Raw genomic sequence first — 22266 nt, 5'->3', positions numbered from 1 at the left:
TTTGGTGTGGATGGTTTCCGGCACCGTCTTGGGGATAAACCCTACATCGTCAGCGTGGAAGTCGCTCCGTTCCCTTCCCTCGGAGTCAAGAGACCGATTTGAAAGCGATTCGGCCATCTGAAGCTTCATTACAGGAAGATTGGAGCTTAAAGATGTCGGAAGTCAGTGCGGGCTCTGAAATACCAGCCAATGTGACCATCTACATCAACAACCTTAATGAGAAGATTAAGCTTGATGGTGCCCACCTTCGACCTCCATTAACTACAATTCCTCTCATTTTCACCACTTCTTTGTCCTAAAATTCGCTTTACTGCTTTCTTTTTAATTTTTTTCCCTTAAAATCGAATGTAGAGCTGAAGAAGTCGTTGCACGCTGTTTTCTCCCAGTTCGGCAAGATACTGGAGGTGTTAGCTTTCAAGACTCTCAAGCACAAAGGTCAAGCCTGGGTTGTGTTTGAGGACGTATCCTCTGCTTCCAATGCGCTTAGGCAAATGCAAGGTTTCCCCTTTTATGATAAGCCCATGGTTTGTTCCTTCGCTTTCTAGGTTTCTAATTTTTCTTCGGTTAGTGCTTGTGCATGATTTGCTGTTATTATTTTATTTTTCCTTTTCTTTCTGGGTTTATTTTATTTCTCGTAGTCATATAGGTGATTCACACTTGTAGGTTTATTCTTGATGTTGAGAAACTTGGAATTGGGTTCATCTTGATATTGAGAGACTTGGAATGGCTTGTTTTTGTTCACAGACCTCCACCGTAATGCAATGTCCTTGAAGTCCTTCACAATTTCTTGAAATGTCCGTAATGCTCATTAAGAGCTATACTAAATTTGACTTATTTATGGAAGGGGGCTAACTAGAAGAAAACTTTCTCTAGACAGGTTTACGGATCTATTTAAATTTAGAGATATAAAATAACAGGCTTTGTTTACAAGTTCATAGATCAATTTAGACTGTAGGTTCAGTGTTATATGGCCTGATTGCATGAGTTGCCTCCTTTTATTTTGTCAGTATGTTAAAAGTCTTTAATTCACTCAATTTATTCTACGCCACATAGATTTCTTACTATTGCTAGAAATTAAATTTTGTGTTGCAATTTGCAGAGAATACAGTATGCAAAGACTAAATCAGATATAATAGCAAAAGCAGATGGCACTTTTGTTCCCAGAGAGAAACGCAAGAGGCATGATGACAAAGGTATTCTAAATTGTTTGTACTTTGTAGCGCGCTACTCTTTGACAATGGAAATCAAACCCAAAAGTGACGAAAATGTGACAAATTGTTGGGTTGAACGGTACTCTCTCCTTTTTAGAAAATCATAAGTTGGGTGATTGAGCTTGGGCTTCAAGGGTTGATGTCAATTGATGCTTCCTGATGCTCGTGAATTTGAATTTTGAAAAAAAGAAAAACTCTCCCAAGAGTGGATTCTAACTGCAGCCTTTTTTGCAGTTACTATTATAGTCTATTTGGGCTGGGGAGATATCCTAAGCATTTAGGATGGGTTACATCTCTCATGATACATAGCTAATGTTATGGTAAACATATGTCATGCATGTGATATTCAATGTGCAATATATTTATTGAAGGATGACTATGAAAAGGAAAAGGAAAATGATAAAGAAATGGTCAAATTGGACGGAGTTGACCTGGTTATAATTTGTCTCAGGCAAAAAAAGGAAGGACCAACATGATGCAAATCAAGCAGGAATGGGAATCAATCCTGCATATGGTGGTACATATGGTGCAACGCCTCCTGTGAGTAACATCTGCAACTTAATTTGTTCACCATGTCATACTTTTGTCATTAATGATGTTAAAAATGATTTTCTAGTAGCTTGTCTCAGTTTAATTTGATGTGTCACCGGCATCATTCTCCTTTCTGTGGTATAGTAAATGGCACTTGAAACTTTGGCTCATGGACTTATACTGAAATTCCATCCAAGATTAGCCTAGATAAGCATGTAGGAGTTCATACTAGAAACTTCTGGGAGTGGAGGGGGGACTTCAAAATTTTCTTGCAAGTTGATTGGTTTGTCTACAGAAAAGAATGCAAACTTTATTTGAGAAAAGTGAGATACATGGCATTATGGTATGTGTATTTGTTTTAAAAGGAAGATGACGAATGAACTCTTTTGAACAAAATTTATATTCAAATGCGCAGTAGCATGGTCGATTTGTTCCTTTTTCTCTTTATTGTGACTGTAAGTACGTAGTTACCTCTGCAATTGCTGCTGTACACTAATGTTGCTGCTATACCAGATATCTTATCCAGGTGGTGCAAAATCTATGGCTCCTGAAGCTCCTGCACCGCCAAATAATATTCTCTTCGTTCAGAACCTTCCCACTGAGACAACTCCCATGATGTTGCAAATGCTCTTTCTTCAATATCCTGGTTTCAAGGAAGTTAGAATGGTGGAAACAAAACCAGGGATTGCCTTTGTTGAGTATGGGGACGAGATGCAATCCACGGTGGCAATGCAGGCTCTACAAGGCTTCAAGATAACCCCGCAGAACCCTATGTTGATAACTTACGCCAAAAAATAAGATTTTGTGCGTTCGGATTTTGCTAGAGAAAGGCCACCGCCATAGGTCTAATCTACAACTTGAACTCAGTTACCCGCCGAATGCAAGTCTGTATCTTTGCTGTATCCCTAAAAATGTCGTGGTTCCTGTATGAATGTTGTTAAGAGTAATTTGATCATTTTTGCGGTTATCTTCAAACTAGCGGCGGTTACAAGGTCATTCTTGAAAAGTTGATCTCTGTCTGCGACGTTCTACTCATACTGGCTTGCTTCTCTGGAAGAATATATTGGGTTTTTAAAACCACCAGTATATCTATATACAGTGTAAATGCTTTAAGAAACCTTGTTATTTTGAAGTTATAATACATTAGCAGTCTACGCTAGTTTAATGTCAGGCTCAAGGTTTTTGTTTTTGTTTTTTAAATTTATTTTTTATATATAAAAAGATAAACACACAAACTATAACCTGGCTGAAGTAAATGTTTTATTTCACTTATCATATGGGAGAAGGGCTGATCACTCTGGTTTGTTAGTGTTGGCGGAATTCTACTCGTCAAAAAAATGAACTTGCTTTAAGCTTCTTCTAGACTAGAATATAGAGTATTAATAATTAATTTATGATTTTAAAAAAATGTTAGTAAAATTTTAGTTTCTTGAAAAAATGTATCTTTTTAATTATACTCTTATTAAATATTTTGTATAAGTGTTATTATGATGATAATTAAAATTTTAATAGATCATTTTTTTTAGAGAGTAATAGATGAAGTGGATGTATAGTTAGAAAAACAATTATAAAAGTCACTCAATACCTTATATTTTAAATTAAGCAATGCTTTTAAAATATGCTTTACATTATGGTTTAGAAGGAGTAATGTTTAAAGTTAACTTTTGGTTTGGATCGGAAGAAGCATTAAAGAATATAAAATATTATGAAAAAAAATTCAAAACCCCTTGACTTGGATGAAAAGAAAACTAAGGAAAAAAAAACTTTCCATACTAATTCATCTCTCGGGAACTGATTACCTTAAGTATGAAGCCAATGAAAGTGAGATTCAGGTTTTTGGCAGATTAGCCCAAGCCATGAGTAATCCCTTCCATTTATCTGAGACATAGTATTAGCCTTTCCACTGCCTTGATCTATGTTCGCAAGTGGAAGGTAGTTGCGTTTCCTTGCTGCATTGTTTAAATCATGCGTCTCTGGATTCATATTCAAGCGCATAAGTTGGAATGGAAGATTTCACGAGTTCCCAGATTTAATTGCACTGGTAAGCAAGTACTTTTTTGTTGTTGTGTTGCTGTTCTTTTCTCTGGATCAGAGTCAAAAGCATACGTGAGTGTATGATTTCACAAATACTACATCAAGTGCTGTAGAATTCTAGCAATTTGGGACCATGATTGAATTTCAAAAGCCTTTGAAAAAGATGAGTGTATGACCAAACAAAGCATTTACTACATATCGAGTTACATGATGCACACGCCAATGCTTAAAGTCTCTGGATTTGATAGTGACCTCATCCAGAATCTATGTTCTTCTTGCACAAGATAAAGCATGTCATTTCAAAACAACAACGGTTCCCATTCGTATCAAATGGAGATGTGAAAAGTTCACCCTTCCAACATAGACCTCTATCTCTCAACGCAGAAGACATCAGTGCTAGTGCTTTGTAAAAAACTAGGCATTGATTACTTGCAAGAAGCTCCGTTTCGCCTTTAAACCTTCATACTTGTTAAGGTCAAGGACACAGCAAATAGTAGTGATTCTCTGCGTCAGTGTGACGACCTATATGAAAACTCTAAATTAAGATTTGAATCATCGTGACACGGCACAAGTTCCCGCATGCTTTCCGTCAGAAACTCATCATGCTTCATCCCAAACAGAGGAAACCTCAACAGGGCATACAACAAGGATTATGGAACTCTATTCACCATAAAGAAACTGGGCGTGGGAGAGACATGCAAGTCCAAAACTGATCTGACCAGAAGACAAAGTTACATGCTTGTTTGCCTTGGCATTGAATTGAAGTAGCTGAAGTTTATTTATGACTGCCAGAATACCAAGTTTTCTCAGCCACTTTCTCTTCTGCCGGGAATTAATTAATGACAGTGTTTGAAATTCTGGAAGTCTCCCATCTGTTAAACCACCAAAAACTTTGGGGGAAAAGGTAAGGCCTAGTGCTTATAGGGAATCATATCCAAGTAGGGAGTTTCCTAACTTTCTCAAAAACTCACACATGCCATGCTCAAGAACTTGCACCCAACACGCAAAGCCTACGTGCACTCATATATTATTCTTCTACCCTTCTTGCACCATCCATTTCTTCGCAAATGAAAAGGGCAAAACCAATAAAAATACAGCAGCACAGTGGCAATATGGCCTTTAGAGAGAGGACTCGTGCTTCTCTCTCTGCGCACCGAACCTTAAATCAACAAAAGGGTTGTTGGCTTTTTAATGAAATTGAGGCAGACAAGTCTCGATTTGGATTTCCTTCGATAGCCCTACTTTGAATTTCTGCGCGTACCAGCATTATGGCATGACCAGGTTTGCCAGAGCCTTATTATTATTTTTTGAGAAAATTAGTTCAATGGTTTTAAAAAATACAACTCTCATAAATTATAGATAAAATTTTTGAATATTCTAGAATATGACCCATTCATAAAATTAATTAGATATATTTTAATTTTTTATCTTCAAATTAAATTTATTATTAAAATACAATATATCTATTGTAATTAATTTTTAACTGACTGAATCTTCCCTTTTTCTCTCTTGATATAAAATTGCCAATGTCTTCTTTCATTGCATAACTTTTTTTCTCTCCCTCTCTGTTTTTCCCAAGAGCACTATGAAAAGGACAATAAGGGTCAAACTTGAAAGCCATATTTAAATAAAAGTTTAAATTTTGAAAATTAAATTTTTTTAAAGTAACCGGGCTTGAGGACCTGACCTTGATAAGCTTTGTAAAAAAGAGCTTGGATTTAAACGGCCCTTCAAGTCCTATTATATTATTATTATTATTATTATTTTGGTGGAACACACGTTTAAAGCCAAGAAGGACCTGCTCACCTAAAGTCTTAATCCTATACATATTATATTATTATTAATTTTAATTTATTTTAAAATTAATTTAATATAATTTAATAAATATCAGTGTATAGTATAAAATTTTTAATATTTTTTATTTTTCTATAATCATCACGTTGTGTGTTTATAAAAAAGAAATTTCTTTTTGACTAAGATTTAAATTTTCTTACTAGACTTCTAAATATATGTTATTTAACTTCTAAAATTTTATGAAAATTTTTATTTTTAAAAAATTTTAGAATTTTAGAATTAATTTATAATGCTTAATTTTATTTTAATTGTTTTCAAAACACGAATTACGGGCTCAACCCTGAACCTTTTAAATAAGGGTTGAGTTTTAAAAAAAGGCTGAAAAATGAACAATCAGGCTTAAAAGCTCAAGCTCTTATCAGCTCAGCTCATAAGAGTCAAACCCGCCTGTATTTCTAGCTCCCGAGGTTGTAGAAAGCAAGGGGGAGGCTTTTTTAGGTCCATATATGTGATTTCTTCGTTTTATGTTTAACCAAAAATAAAAATAAAACTAATAAATCGAAGGGGTTTTCCTTTTTCTCCCAAGAAGAACTTAAATGAGAATCGATTTTTATTTGCAAAGTCTTCAGGGTTCTTTGAAATTTTTTGGGAAAAACAAATTTAAAGAATTTTAATATAGATTTCGTAACAACATTTTAATATTTGTATAAAAAAATATTTAACGTTTAGAAGAAAATCCTGGCCCAAAAAAAAGGTATAGAAGGAAATCACACCCTTAAATTACTTATAAAAAGTTTTTTATAAGTAGTAGTAATATCTACACAAAAATCAACTCTCTCAAAATCACTTTTTGCAAAATATTTCAAACAAAAATTGCAATCCACCAAAATCATCTTTTTATCCTGCAGGAACCAAGAAAAGCTGTCCTTTTGGTCGGCGCTCAGCTTCATTATCGCTTTAGCCTTCAGTAAGATTTGAAGAAGCTTGAATGAGTTGAATTTTAGAAACTGCAGATCAGTAATTTATATATCTCAGCATGAAAAGCCATTGCTGCTTTGCTTCACTCTGTTTCTTGAAAAACGACGGCATCCGAACAACATGACGTCGAAAGTGAAAAGAAAAGGCACTTCCTGTCACGGAGCCAGACACACATAGGGAAGGCAAGAGAGACACAAGGGTGAGAGGCCCGTGTTGGAGAAGGGGAGCACGTGCAAAGGGTCGGTGGCATTGGAGAGCCAAGAGATCTGCACGTGCCCTGCTTCTCCAACAAGGAGTTTCTCACTCGGTCAAGATCAGACAGAGTTTTAGAGCAGTGGTGGAAGTTGAACTGCATGGAGGAAAAGGCTGGGTATATATAGCTGCAACTTTAGATAGTAGAGATGAGATGAAACTTGGGTGAAGCTGTGAGTGAATTGAATGACTCTTTGTGAGATGGGGGAAAAAAAAGGAGACTTTTACACACATAGCTCATATTATAAGATCAAATAAAAAGAATCGTCTATTTTTTCTTAAATTTTAAAAATAACCTTTTTAATATTTAGTTTATAATTCATTTACAAAACTATCCTTTTAATATTTACTTTTTACAAATACCAAAAGATTCAAAATGCAAAAATTTTTTGGAACTGAGTGCAATGAATGCGAGATATATAATATAAAATGGCCTTTTTTAGAGATGAATGCGAGAGAGAAGACAGAATTGGACGCGAGAGAGACAAACACGAGACAACAGAATAGTGTGACTAAGCCACAGTCACGATCGTGAGATACAAACATGAGGTGAGATACATTGACGATACTCCACGGAACAGAGCATGTCAATAGGGAAATGAAATTACAAATTCATGATTTTTTTATTTTATTAGTTTAGATATTTGACTCTCTGTGATAAACTAAGAGTTCAAAAATTTTTGTAAACTATGCTTGAACCGTTTTGAACAAATAATTATGTATTTTTTGTGTTACTAATTCGTGATACTATATCATTGATATACTGCTATATATCACTGATATACTATCATAAATCAACATAACTAGATTGTAAACACTGTATTTTGCTTGGGCTTTCAAGTGTAAATTAAAACTTAATAAAAACATGATTAATCAAATAAAGGAATAAAAAAGGAAGGGCTTTTGTGATAATAATAACAATAATATTTTTTACCCTAAATTCCCTTAATTATGATTCCATTGAAGTTGACTTTTTTAAAAATAAAAATTTAGAATATTTGAAATCTGATTTGAGGAAATTGTGCCTTGACTGGGATTTTTTTAATTAATTAAGAAAAAATTGAAATCTAAAATAATGAAAAAGAGTCAAAATAAAAAATTACCTTTTTTGTTTGATTCTATCATTAAGTGAGTGAACCCCAGTTAGTACCTATAAAAGGAGATTGAGAAGAGATTTGAGGGGAGGACAAAAGGAGAGGAAAACTGGGAGGAAACAAAACATATCAGGCAAAGCTTTGAAAGGTAACCGATCACATTTTGATTCCATGTTTTCCTAATTCCGTGTGCTTAGTTGGCAAAATCTCTTCGAAATAAAAGCTTCTTAGGTTTAGATTATACACTCTTGTGTAATAATAATATGAAGCTTTGTACGTTGGGTTTGAGGCCATGTATTCTTGTGCTTGGTTTGGTTTGATTATCACATGACATCCTGTAACCTCATCCACAATTTTTTTTTTACATGGTTGATCTTTATGTGTTACAAGTGATCCTGTACTTGCTTGAGACTATAGGAGACACATGTTTTTTTTATTTGTGATAAGATTCACTCTTACGACTTTATTACATAATGGAGTGAGTTTCTTGTTTTGATTAATGAATCATTAGATTTTTCTCATTAGCAAAAGGCAGAGGTCACAATGACAAAAAAAAATAATTCTTATAGCTTTTTGTTTTTTTAAATAAAAAATAAAAAAGTTCATGAGTAATATCAGATCACTATGGCATAACCTTTTTTCTTTTTTTAGCATATTTTAGGTTATGTCATAAGTAGTACTGAATTATCATGGATCCCTAAAATATCAAATGAGATACCATAAATGACCTTAAGTCGTTACAGGTATCAATTTTTGCAATTAAAAAAATTTTCATAATTAAATTAGTTCATTGAAAATTCATTTTGAAAATTTCTTTAAGGTTTGTTATGGGTGATATTAAATCACTGTGAGCGTCAACTAATGGACCGCGAGTGATACTAAATCACTGCAAGTTCCACCTTTCTTATGCATTATTACAAAATAATAAAAATAATAAAAAATTTTAGCATATTTTAGGTTGCCTCATGAGTGATGCTAAATCATCCTGGATTCTAAAAAAATTCAATGAGATACCATGAATGACACTAAGTCATCGCAGGTATTAAATTTTATATTTAAAATCTTAAAATTAAATTATTCTATAAAAAAATCACTTTGAAGATTCTTTAAGGTTTGTCATGAGTAATACTAAATTACCGTGTACACATAAAAGTATCGACTAGTAGACTGCGAGTGATACTAAATCACCGCAGGTTTTAATATTTGTTAAATTTTCCTCTCTCATGTATTATTAATAAAATAATAGAATAATGAAAATTTTAGCATATTTTAGGTTATCCTATGAGTGATATCAAATCACCGTGAAAAAGTATCAAATGAGATACCATGAATAACACTAAGTCATCGCAAGTATCTAATTTTATATTTAAAGTTTCAAAATTAATTTATTCACTTTGAAAGTTCCTTTAGGATTTGCCATGGGCGATATTAAATTGTCGTGTGCGCTTAGAATGTCAACCTGTGAACTGTGAGTGATGCTAAATCACCGCAAGTTTCAATACTGGCTATTTTTCTTTCATCCAAAGGTACATCCTTATGTCTTTTTTTATTTGAAAATAAATATAATTATATAATACAAAATAATCTTCTCTTCATAAAATAAATTAAAAAAATTAAAAGAAAACCTAAATAATAATAATTCAAACTACATGGACTTTGATATCCATTACAGGGTACGTAGGCCCTAGGCTTTAATCTTAGGTCAAGTCCTTCCATGTAAATAAATAATTTATTTTCTTTTATTTCTTACCTTTATTTTTCATGTGCAATAAAGAATAACTAAGATATTGTTAAAAGACCAATTAATTTACACAATCAACTTAGGGTAACAATTTTTATGAATGGGTGTCATGGGGTGCCTAATACCTTCCTCATGCACAACTGACTCTCGAACCCTATTTTGGTTGTTATGGACCATTTTATTTTTTAAAAGGTTTTCAAAATTATCTTTTTAAATTTTAGTGGCGACTCTTACGTTTATTGATCCTTCCTTTTCGAGGAGATCACGATCCGGGCGTGACATAGATAATCAGACATAAATTTATTTATCATTGATAGATATACGTATATCAATGATGTAATATCACAGATAAGCAACACGAAAAATACATAATAATTTGCCCAAAATGAATTAAACACAATCCGTAAAAAATTTGCTGCTATCGAGAGATATAAAGATGGTGAAAATATGATGATTAATAAAAGACTCCAGCCTAGTCTTCTGTTTTTAAAAATAAATATTCCTTTTTAATGTCTAATGTCCTAACTTCTCGCTTGAAGTCAGTGTCCCAGAGTGAGTGAGAAAGAAGAAGGAAAATCAGAGAAAAGGAAGGATGGACAAAAGAAGATCAAGAGAGGGAGAGAGAGAGAGAGAGTTTGGGAAAAGAGACCATGGGATTCAAGAAGAAAGGTTCAATGATTATTATGTTTCTCTTTTTTTTAGAAAATGTGATGTTTAGTCCCTATATTTTCACGGTGTTTTGCGTTTACTCCCTGTAGTTTCTGCTGTTTATAATGTTAGTCCCTTCGGTCATTAATGGTGTTAAATTTGTTGAGCTGTCATTAACACCATAAAGTCTTATAGTGAGTCAGCATATACTGTCTATTTGAGTTGCCCATTTGGCACATGAGTCCAGTTAGTGTACGATTTAAAAAATAAAAAAGCATAAAATAAAGGGAAGCTAGAATAAAAATAGGAACTTAATTAATCACCTCTCATTCATAATTAGGGCTCTCTACCAATAGACCTTATGGTCAAGAAGTTGAGTCAAATGCTAAAGATGTCATCAGACGTTGACATAATCTCGTCAAATCCCAATCGACAATGAATGTATGTCTTCCAGCCTTTTCCATCTATGAGTAGTCCTTTTTTGTGTTTCTTTTGGTGTTTCTATCTGCATTGTCGTTTGCATTTTCTTAATCATCAACGAATACTCTATTTTATGTGGGTGCTATCTAAAATTCATGTCTACAATTTTGTTTACATTCTCCCATTTCACATTTCTTTTCGCATACTCAATTTTTGGTGTATTTCATTTGTGCTTTTTGAGTCATTGTTGTCATTTTCTTAACCCTTGCTCTATTCTTGTGGTTGGTAATTTTTATATCTTTATTTTTTAAAATGTCTTGCTTGTTTGAGTTTAAATATTGAGGTTTCATAATTTGTTGTAAGGTGCGGTATGGATATGGAGAATGATATTAATAATAGACCTGATAGGGATGATCTTAATGGAAGTAGTTTAAAGGATTCTTTGTCAAACTTAGAAAATAGCGATGAAGAACATATGTATAATGATTATTTTCATCAATATGTTGATGTTAGCATAGGTGACATTTTAAATGAAGTTGTAGGTAGTTCACAATTAATGAAAGGAATGTTTATAGAGTGAGATGTGAAAAGAAACAAAACCAATTGAAAAACATAGTATCATTCTTCAAACATATTCTAGAATAGTCAAGAACACTTCAATTAAATGTACAAAGTAGACTCTTTCATAATAGGTCTTATATATCATAATAAGCTTACGTAGACGGTGATCTATAGAGTTTTATTTAGAAATAAGAAAAGTTATTCTCAAATAAGAGGTATATATATCCTTAAAGAAAGATGACATATTTCAAAATAAGATATTTTGTTAATGAATAGGTCCATTATTATGAAATAATGAAAATGAAAGAGACTCTAAGAGACAACGACTATTTGAAATAAACAGACCTGTTTTAGAATATGAAGGGCATGAATGAACAAGCTATTATAGAAAAAAGGTGTTATTCTGAAATAAGGACCTTATGAATGAAAAACACATAGAAACTTTCAAAATTTGAATATTTTGATTCTAAGAGCATCTAAAATACTTTAGATATTAGAAACGGTTCTTACGAGATTAAACTCAAGTTAAATACTTAATCATTATAAAAAAACTCTATTAGATCAAATACATATTAAGCTTATGAGTTTTTTCACAATTTGGGAAAAAAATTAAGAGTTTAATCCTAGTCAAAGTTGTGTTTAAAAGGATGTTAGAAAGATCATAAGGTTGACGCAACTTAGAGAGAGAGAGAGAGAGGAATTGATATTAGATGAGTTTCAAAAAATACAAAATCAAACATGAAGAACAGAGTATAAAAACTAAAACTTATATCAGAATAAGTGAGCTTATTCCCAAATAAGATTGGCTATTTTGAAATAAGACACTTGTTTTGAAATAAGGACACTGTTTCGTAATAGAGCATAGGTCAACTTCTAATAGTTATAACTCTTTCATTTCAAATCTAAATCAAGCAAATAACCTATGGTTTGGAAAGCTCTTGATATTTAGTTTCTAACGAAACATGACCCATTTGAAAATTGAAAGTAGTTTGAGAGATATGGTCAAAACGATGAGCAAATATTAGTAGCATCTTTCTGATGTGCTGGAAGCTTCAAAAGCCAACTTTGAAAAGCCATAACAATTTCATAAAATCCATTGTGAATAAAATATATGCATTTGAAAATATTTACAAGTTCATTTTTAAATGAAAGAAGTTTTATATTAAATTGATTTGTATATTAAGAGACGTGTAGAAAATACTGATTAAAGGTCAAAACCAAATATCTTTAAACCTTCAAGTGTTAATGATAACATAACTCTACTTTGAGTAGATGTATTATAAATATCTAAGTTATGAAAATTTGAATGCTCTTTGATGTCTAATCATTTTTCCAAATTTCAAATAATATGGAACTTTATCATCAATTGGGATCTAGCAAGATTGTGTTGATGTTCAATGACATCTCTGAAATTTGACCTAGCTTCTCAATTGTGGGGGTCTATTGGTAGAGCGCCCTAGTCGTGAATGAGAGATGATTAACCAGGTTTCTATTGTTATTCTCGATTCCCTTTATTTTATGTTTTTTTTTTCTTTTCTAAATCATATGCTGACAAGATTTGTGTGCCAAGTGGACAACTCAAATGGACAATAAATGCTAACTCATCATAACAGTGTCAATAACAGCTCAGCAAAGTTAAAATCATTAATAACCAGAGGGACTGACATTATGGATGGCAAAAACTATAGGGAGTGATAATAACAAAAATAAAGTATAAGGACTAAAAGTAAAACACAACGAAACTGTAGGGACTAAACTTGAAAGATTATTAAATGTTATAGTATTTTTTGTAAAAGTATTATTAAAGCATTGAATATTATTAAATGTTAGAGTATTTTATTGTTGTAGAATATATATTTAATGAGAGTAAAGTTAAAAATTTGTTGAATTCTTAAATACAATTAATAAGATTTAAGATTTTTTTTATTATCATAAAAATACAATAAGTGATTTATAAATATAATTATAGAGAGTATATGGGCTTGTTTAAAACTATTTTTATTTTATTGTTTTAAGAACTGGTATTTAATAAAACATATTTTAAGAATAAAGAACAATGAAAACACGTGTTTTTTGCATTTTCTCTTATTTTTTAGAATAATTATCCTAAAACACCTAGAAAATGTTTCTATTTTTTTATTCTAAAAAAATTTAATTTTTTTATTTTTTAAAATACTTTTAAAATTTGTTTTCTATTTAAAAAACAGAAAAAATGTTTGAAGTTGCCAAGCAAGCTTTCTTCCTCAAGTTTAGGGGTAAAAATAGGTTAGATCGAGATAAGCTTTGGCTAAATAAGTCTAAGTTTATATAGCAAATCAGAGGCCTAAACTTAACCTAAAGCCTAGATAAGACTTTTTTTATGGCTCAGGTTTGAGTTTATCTAAAGCCTGTCTTGTATGTCTATTTAAAATCTCACTTAAAAGTAATTCTTTTAAATATGTTCATATTTTACTTTTAAATATGTCAAATATATTTTAAGTCTATTATGGCATACGATATATAACTTGTTTTATTAATTATAATATATAATAATTGAAAAGACTTATCAATTACAACACGGTATAACAATATAGTAACAATATTAAAATTAATATATAATTCTAATATGATTGAAAATAACAATAGAAATAAAAAAAATAGATTGATTAAAAATTAAATGATAAAACTGACGTGTTTGTAACATATATTACATAATATGAATAGCTTGATTAGAAATTAAATGGTGAAATTGATGTGTTTGTAAGATATATTACAATATATATATATATATAGACCACCTTGTTGGGCCTATAGACTAGATTTTAAAAAAATAGACTTGACCTATTTAATTAAATAGATCTAATTAAAAGTTTAAATTTAACTTAAATCTATTTACTAAACAAGTTAGGTGAGGTTTAAAGTAAGTCAGGCTATAAGTTTATATTAAAAGCCCTGTAAGCTCCGAGTAAAACCCCAACCTATTTTACCTTTACTCGCGTTGCTCTTCTTTCATTTGAGGTGACCATGGAAGGACGAGCAGAATGCTGGAAAGAATGAATGGTCATATTTCTAAATGAAAATGCAACAATTTTCCACTTCTATCAAACATAACTGATAGACCAAAATCGCGGCTCACATTGCAACGTAAACGTAGTATATCCAACCTCGCAAACATCTATTACTTTTTATAAATTGAAAAAAATTAAGGGTTTGAAAAAATAACATTTAAGTTTAAAAAAATCAATAACATTTTTAATATATTTTTAACAAATAAGTTATAAATATTAATTCAAACAATTATAAATTTAAGAAATTTAACTATAAATATAATATTTAAATTTTAAATATAATAATTAATTTATAATTTAAATTTTTATTTATATTTATTTACATTGACATTCATAATTTATTTTATAAAAAAAATTATTAAAAATTTAATTATCATTAATTTATTATTTTGATATTTTGTTGCCATCCTCTTATTTTTGGTCAACTTGTCGCTTTGCCACATCATTCAAATTGCTGGGGCGACCCCGAAGCCCTAACTGCCGCTCTGAATGAACACCAAATACTCGAATAGAAATCTCTACTCTGTTGAGGACGTCTTCCAATCCAACACTCATTCGCGAGCTCCTCTGGAAAAAGTTTGTCTCGCGTGCAGCCGCAACGATGGCTGACACGAAGAGAAAACGCAGGGACGATGGCAACAGGGGAAGAGAGAAGTCGAGGAAGAATAGTAAGAAGCAAAAGTCGCCTGATTCCAGAGCTCAGTTGAAGAACGGTGGCCGACGGAAGAAGAGCGGCCCCCGCTTACCCTCATCATTGCAAAAAGAGATTGAACGCTTAAATCCAACCGCTGCTCTGAATAGCGATGAGGATATTTCTTCTGATGATTACAATGAAGAGGGGGAAATTTACGGCAAGGATGTTTACGAGTTTGATGAAGAACGAGCTGAAGAGGAGTCTCAGAAAAACAAGCGCTATGACCAGGTTGGGGTGGATAAATTCGAGTATGAGCTGCCGGATGACCTGTCTGATGACTTAAAGGTTTGGAATTGGAACCCCCCCCCCCCGCCTTTTATTTGTATGCGATAGGGAATACCTCAGTGGATTCAGGCACCGAGATTTAAAAGTTTGTTCTATTTATAGGAAGAGTTAGGATTGGGACTGAACTGCCATTGTTCTGAATTGAGTACTTTTGTCATGGAACTTAATAACTTGTAAAACGAGCGAATCATTCGAAAGATAAGCAGATTCAAGCATTCCTCCACAGAAAAGCTGAACTAAAAATCAGTGGAGTTTGTTTTCCCCATCACACTCCTAGTTGAGCCTACTTCTTTCAGGACTTCTAGTTGAGCCTTCACTTTTTACATGTCATTATTAATCTGGCTCTTAGAAAAGCTGGGTCATCTTCGCTGCATGAATTGAATTGACATTTTATTGCTGGACTTCCTTTAGGACTTTTATCTTGGATTTAATTAGCGAACTTAGCTCTGAAATGAACATTACTTGTCATGTGTGTGTGTGTGTGAGATAATTTGCCACCTGAGCTCGAATTCTACCCCTTTTCCGTGTTCTATATATTAATACCTTGTTTTCATAACTCTATTTTCCGCCGACTCGCCTCGTTATTTCTACCAGATATTGATGAAAATCACTAGGTCTTGTTAATTTTGATGTGAAATCTTTGTATTATGTCACAATATTTTTATGCTCAGAAGAAACAGTCTGGGAGAGACCAAGCGATAAAATAGGATGGTACAAGGGGAAGAGTGATACTAATGAAACCATGGCATTGGAAATTAACATCTAAGCCTTGTGTCACTCAGGACATTATACTAAAAATAAACTATTCTTTATGTCCTTAACCTAAATGCTTTCTAAGTGTCTACCTTAGTTTGCATTTCTTCTTCTTCTTGTTGATGGGTAAGTTTTGAAGGTAGCTTATTCACCATATATTTAGAATTCATTGCCACTTAACTTTTTTCTTTCTTTATCTAGGATGAGGATCTGGAATCTGATGATGAGAACGTGGATGATGATGACAACTGGAGAACCAAGGATGAAAAGGCCACGAGTGATGATTCTGAAGAAGAAGATGATGGAAGGCATACAAGAATGTTGCAGGGAATTACTGGGATGCCAAGTGAGGCTTTTGAAGGTGCGACAGTTGGTCTTAACTTTTCTGTTACACAAGCATACAGCCACTTGGCGTTTTTTTAAATATAATTTGGAAAATGGAAATGGAAACAATTATCGGGGATGCAAATCATAGAAGTTTATTGAACATGTGTTATAGAAGAACTGTAGAAGCCATTTATGTGAACCTTAAAATTTCTCAACACATTTCTGACTAATTATTTAGGAATTATTTTATCTTTGAAGCTCTTCTTGGATTAGAGGCATATATACATTACATAACAATTACTTTGATTTTCAGATATATGCTTTGAAGCTTCTGAATTCTGTTATTATTTTCGGAATTAACATGCACTTTTGAATTTAACCACAATACAGAAAAGAGGAAGAAGAAAAAGGATGATGTCATACCAGAGTTATATCCTGAGTCTGAATTTAATCCTAGTCGTGATATTATTGAGGGTGATGGACGCATCAGCATTGATGACCTTCTGGATCCTCTTCGTGGAAAATCTGGTTATAGCAAACTTAGAAAGAGAATGCAACAAATGGAGAAAAATGCTAGGCCTATTCATGCTCCGCTTCCAAAGGCAGATCAAGCAAAGGTTGAGAGGAAGGTAGCATATGAATTGTCAAAGAAAGACATCACAAAGTGGGAGCCCCTCATCAAGAGAAACAGGGAGGCACCTACTATTTTATTTGATGAAAAAACAGATTTGGGGTTTTCAACTGTGGGAGCAATAGCTTCTGAATTTGAGCCAAGGACTGAGTTCGAGAGGAAAATAGCTGCACTCGTTGGTGACAATGAACTCATGGAAGCTCATAAAAAGGATGGTTCAAGGCTTCTGGAATTAAATGAGGTATAGATGTTGTAAATTGTAGATAATTGGGTATGATTAGCTGATCATTGAATCTTTCTTTGGTTAAATGACCTATAATTTTGTGAATCAAGATATCAGTGCTTGTGAACATTCTAATTGTATTATGCATCTTGTGATGCCTGGTAGATCTCTATTGAAGATGAAAAGGAAAGGCAAAATCGGATTGCTAAAATGCGTAGCCTTCTATTTCGTCATGAAATGAAAGCAAAGCATGTCAAAAAGATCAAGTCTAAAACATACCATCGTTTGTTGAAGAAAGATAGACTGAAGGCAACATCTGCTCAGATTGAAGTGGACCCTGGAGCTGCTAAAGAATTTGCCCTGAAACAGGAGCGTCAGAGGGCGGAGGTATTCCATTGTTTCCTAAAATTAAAAATCCTAATATTCTTGGTGGATAAACAATAAAGGATCTTTGCTTGATCGGTGTCATTTCTCAATATTTTTTTAATGAAAATAAGAAAAAAAGCATCTGATAATATTTATCACCTTCCATCTTATTTCAGGAACGCATGACTCTGAAACATAAAAACCGAAACCGCTGGGCTAAGCGCATTCTAGCACGTGGTTTAAATAATCAAGATGAAGGAACTCGTGCTGCCATTGCTGAACAACTCCGAAGGCACACTGAATTGACTAGAAAAATGAACTCTATGAAGGATAGCAGCAGCAGCAGTGATGATACTAGTGATGCAGATGAGAACTTAGATGGCTCTGATGGGGACAGGGCCTCCAAGCTGTTGGAGAAAGCAAAAGATAAAACAATGAAAGTATTAGAAGAAGAAGATGAAGTTCCTAAATCAGGATTGCTTTCACTACCTTTTATGGTAATTGTTGTAATTTCCTTCTAATTTTTCTGAAAGAATTTCTTATTGCCCTCCTTTGTGTTAAGAATAATCACCAACTCCCCCTCTTACTTTCTAGATTTTTCTCATTAATTTCCCTGTATAATTTTCAGGATCTTGTACTCAATTAATTTGGTTAGTATCTAGAAGTTTAGGATATTTAATGTTTTTTTGGTGATATATTTAATGTTAATAATGTGAGAGTGGTCTATATTCAAGATAATGTTCGTATTGATATATTAAAATATATATATATATATATATATATATACAAGTGAAAAAAAAATATTAGAGGCGGTGAATAATTCACGTTTGTGTAGTGAAGTATGTGTGTTGTGGAGTGCTATACAATGAGAGTGTGCGTCCTTTAAAGTTAAAGGAACTGGGAGGATGGTGTGTGTGAGAGGTGAGAGATGTGGGAATTGGGAGAAGAAAAGTCAAATTAGTCTATTGAAATTTGTAATTTGAGTGAATAGTAAAGATATTTTAATGAGGTCTTTGTAGCTTCCCTCAAGTTCTCGAGTGTTTGAAGCCTTCACAATTTAAATTTCAACTTTTTTTAGCTAAGGCTATGGGCAAAATTCTCTGTACATTTGATCTTATTTTTATTTCTTGACTAGAAGAAGCATATGCTTCAGGTTTCTAATTGGTCTTGTTAAATTCTGTGTATTAAATCTAGAATCTACTATTTGTTACTTAGTAAATTCTTATTCTTATTGCATATTTATGGTCTCCCTATAATTTGTTCTGATGTAGAGGCGTGGGTTGGCCAAAAGAAAAGAGGCAGCTGCTGAAGAAGCCAAACTTGCTCTTCAGGAATATGATAATTCTTTGAAGAATTTGGAGAATCCTAGTGGCTCAGAAGATCAAAAAGCTGCTTCCGTCAGAGGTAGAAGGGTTTTTGGCACAGCTAAATCCCAGACTCCTGATGCAAGTAATAAGATCAAATCTGATAATTTTTATGGTAGCAGTGATAGTGAAGATGGCTTAGAGGCCGGAGAAAATGGTGATATGTTGACTGATAGAAGTAATAATTCGCTAAATGTTGTAACAAGTGATCCTGTCTTAATTCAGGAAGACACTGATATTCGTGAGGAATCTGTCCTTAAGGTGATGGAAATCCCTGTTTCTTCTAACTTCTTAGGTGTAGGTTTGTGCTTGATAGATATAACATAATTAACAATCTAACATGTTATCAATTTTTTTTTTCACAGAACTTCAATGAGATTATTAAAGATCCTGGGCCAAAAACCACATATGAAGTTGCCATATTTGCTTCGGATACATGGAAAAAGGTTTCATGTGCTTAGCATTAATTTTTCCTTTCATGTTTCTTTTCCATGTAAAACTTGTTGAGACTAATACGTTTGGTTTGAGCAGGCAAAAAACAGAAGTGACGAAGACACTGATAACAGGAAATCGCCAAAACTTATGGGGCTTGTTAGGCAAGAATTAAAAGTATCTACTCTTTCCATTTGTTAAAGCCAACTACTGTATTGTTGGTTTAGTGCCTTATGTTTTGTAAATGGCTTAGGATACTGAAAAGGAATCTGAAGAGGTTAGTGATACAGATAGTGAAGGACATATGGTGGATGGAATTTTGTCTTCTGGATCAAAACTGTCTTATGAACTTCCTTCTCAAGAGGAGCTCATTCGGCAAGCTTTTGCATGTGATGATGTGGAGGAGGATTTTGAAAAGGATAAACAAGATATTCTCAATGAAGAGAATCCTGAGCCAGAAAAACCTCTACTCCTCCCTGGCTGGGGGCAATGGACAGATATACAGCGAAAGAAAGGTTTACCATCTTGGATGCTGAAAGAGCATGATATTGCCAAGAAGAAAAGGGAAGAAGCTCTGAAGAAGAGGAAAGATGCTCATCTAAAACACGTGATTATCTCTGAGAAAGTTGATAAAAAGGTTAGTAGGCTTAAATTGAAGTTTCTAGGAGCTTGTATTTGTGTCCTTAGATGATTTAATGAAATCAGCTTAATCGTGTGAATGTGTTTAATTTCTTTCTCCAATAAGAAATTTGAGGAGTTATCTTTGATGGTCCTATTGTCACATATTGGTGTTCACTCAAGGCAGTTGACCTGGTACTAAGATATACAAACACATAGATGCATGTAGGGGGTTATATGTAGAGAGAGCAAATTTTTTATTGAGTGGGAGAGGTACTAATTCTGACCATTCCATTTTGCATGAGTGTTTTGAATCAGGAAAAGAATTGAGAATCTAATTGCTGATTTAGAAGCTCACAAGATTTTATTTTTTGATCTTGATAATTCTGTTTCCTTCACTTTTATCATGTAGCAGAGAGTTATCAAATTTAATCATTTATAGTTATGTAGTCGCATTTGGGGATTGTGACACAAATGATGATAATATGCATAGTATCTACTCCTTTTTACACTCATTTCCTCTTTTCTACGTGTTTCTGATTGCACTATATGCATTTGATATGTGATTTCAGAGGATTTAAATTTGTAGGGCCCTGATGTTTGGGTTCTGTGCATGGCACATTTGATTTTGGTAAAAGAAAGGAAAATAGAATAAAAAATGATTTTGTAGATAAAAAAATGACACTCATGTTTCTATGACGAAAATATAATTAAAAATATTGAATAATGATAACAAAGACATAATATGTAGTATTGTATATCTCATCTTTTGTTGCGTTGAAAATGAGATCCGTTTTCTTCAGTGGAACCAAACAGGCCTGTGGTCTGATCAGTTCACTTGTTTTTGTATTTCAGTTTACGGGCTTAATTCTTTTCATTTAATTTAAGGAAGTTAATAACTTTGTTTTTGACATGTCAGGCTGAGAAGCTTCATACGAAAGCATTACCTTACCCTTTTACTTCCCAAGAGGTATTTGATCAGAGTCTGCGCATGCCCATTGGACCTGAATTCAATCCAGCAACTACAACGGGGGCTCTTATCCGGCCTGAGGTAAGTACTTCAGAACAGTTCCTTAGCATGCTGGTTTTCCTTGAAATAATCCAGCAATTACAAAATCTTGCATGGAACATTCTGACGTGGCTTTTGTTGCTTGTTTTGGATGGATAGCAAAAATGCGCTTCACACGCGCTCGCAAAACTATTCTTGACTGTCTGAAATGGGTTTCTCAGTTCTCATTATCAAAGTAGCATAACTTCGTTCTTCTGCATTTGTGCAGGTGGTGAAGAGACCTGGCATGATTATAAAGCCAATAGAGTTTGAGGACCCGCTTGAAAAAACGGGGCGGGGTGGAGAGAAGCTTAAGTTGAAAAATAAAGGCAATCGTGGCAAAACCACGAAAAAGGCAAAGACTAACCACAAGGCCAGGGTGTAGTCTGAGAGTTTTATTATTCCAGTTCCTGAAATATTCTCAGTTTATGTCATTTGGGAAAGAAGGTTAGGTCATGTGGCGTAAAGAAAAGGCCAGAAAGCAAGCAAGTAGCACGGGCGTTATTCGTTCGCGAAGCTTGTTGCACAAAGGAAAGGATGAGAAAATAAAATTAAGAGAAGAGGCGCTTCTTCTAGTGTTCTCAGTTTTAAATTTTTAACGAATTCATTTGTTTTCTACAGTAATTTTTTTGGGTCACTTGAGATATCTTATATTCTCAACTCTCAAGGCAGCGATGAGAATATCTTTCTCATATATGAGAATTTTTAAATATGCAATTCTGTAATAATAATATTAGTGTTTTTCCCCATTGGATTGGAGTGCTGATCTTTTTCAATTGTTTTCATATTTTCGTATTTTTTAATTGTTGGTCCTAAGTTTGGCAACATGCGAAGCTGTCAGGTTCCAACTGGAGATGAGATTTAAATTAAAAATGTTTTTCAAAGTCAAGGAAGTTCTATGTACTTGCAAATCTTTTACCTGGGCTGATATGATGGGTCCAAATGTTGTCATAATTACATAATCTATAATTAAGCTTAAACCTTTCTGTGCATTTTTACACTATAATTTTTAATTACAGTTTAAAAAAATATTTTACCTTTGAAAATAATTGTATGTTTATATTTATGAAATAAAGGGAATGGTGAAAGTATATTTCTTGTCTTTTAATTTTATATAAGATTTTAGATTGATCTATAATTTTATAGTGTTTTTCAATTTTGTAACTCTAATGTCATTAATTTTATTAATAGGGAAATGTTTTGACATGTTAAAT

General features: G+C 33.1%; 2 protein-coding genes across 3 annotated transcripts; both read left to right on the top strand.

Annotated features, from left to right (window-relative positions):
* Nucleotides 1-2709, top strand: LOC129320985 (U1 small nuclear ribonucleoprotein A). Its single transcript, XM_054966703.1, has 5 exons — nucleotides 1-237; nucleotides 352-524; nucleotides 1100-1193; nucleotides 1663-1751; nucleotides 2256-2709. Exons 1-5 carry the CDS (start codon nucleotides 153-155, stop codon nucleotides 2538-2540), a joined length of 726 nt encoding a protein of 241 aa, XP_054822678.1. The 5' UTR covers nucleotides 1-152; the 3' UTR covers nucleotides 2541-2709.
* A 12053-nt stretch (nucleotides 2710-14762) lies between these two features.
* Nucleotides 14763-21801, top strand: LOC129321389 (uncharacterized protein C57A7.06). Of its 2 annotated transcripts, XM_054967132.1 has the most exons (11): nucleotides 14763-15290; nucleotides 16245-16404; nucleotides 16761-17242; nucleotides 17390-17611; nucleotides 17767-18087; nucleotides 18862-19215; nucleotides 19320-19400; nucleotides 19486-19563; nucleotides 19640-20023; nucleotides 20924-21055; nucleotides 21282-21801. In XM_054967132.1, exons 1-11 carry the CDS (start codon nucleotides 14913-14915, stop codon nucleotides 21435-21437), a joined length of 2748 nt encoding a protein of 915 aa, XP_054823107.1. In that variant the 5' UTR covers nucleotides 14763-14912; the 3' UTR covers nucleotides 21438-21801. The 2 variants fall into 2 exon arrangements, 1 of the variants encoding a protein (XP_054823107.1); XR_008595990.1 differs by lacking the exon at nucleotides 21282-21801 and having other exon boundaries at nucleotides 19677-20023.
* Nucleotides 21802-22266: the final 465 nt, after the last annotated feature.

This window comes from Prosopis cineraria, unplaced genomic scaffold (assembly GCF_029017545.1).
Source record: "Prosopis cineraria cultivar Desert tree isolate PC_DT_omini unplaced genomic scaffold, ASM2901754v1 PC1, whole genome shotgun sequence".
Lineage (NCBI taxonomy): Eukaryota > Viridiplantae > Streptophyta > Magnoliopsida > Fabales > Fabaceae > Prosopis > Prosopis cineraria.
This window is presented reverse-complemented; position numbering and strand designations above follow the sequence as displayed.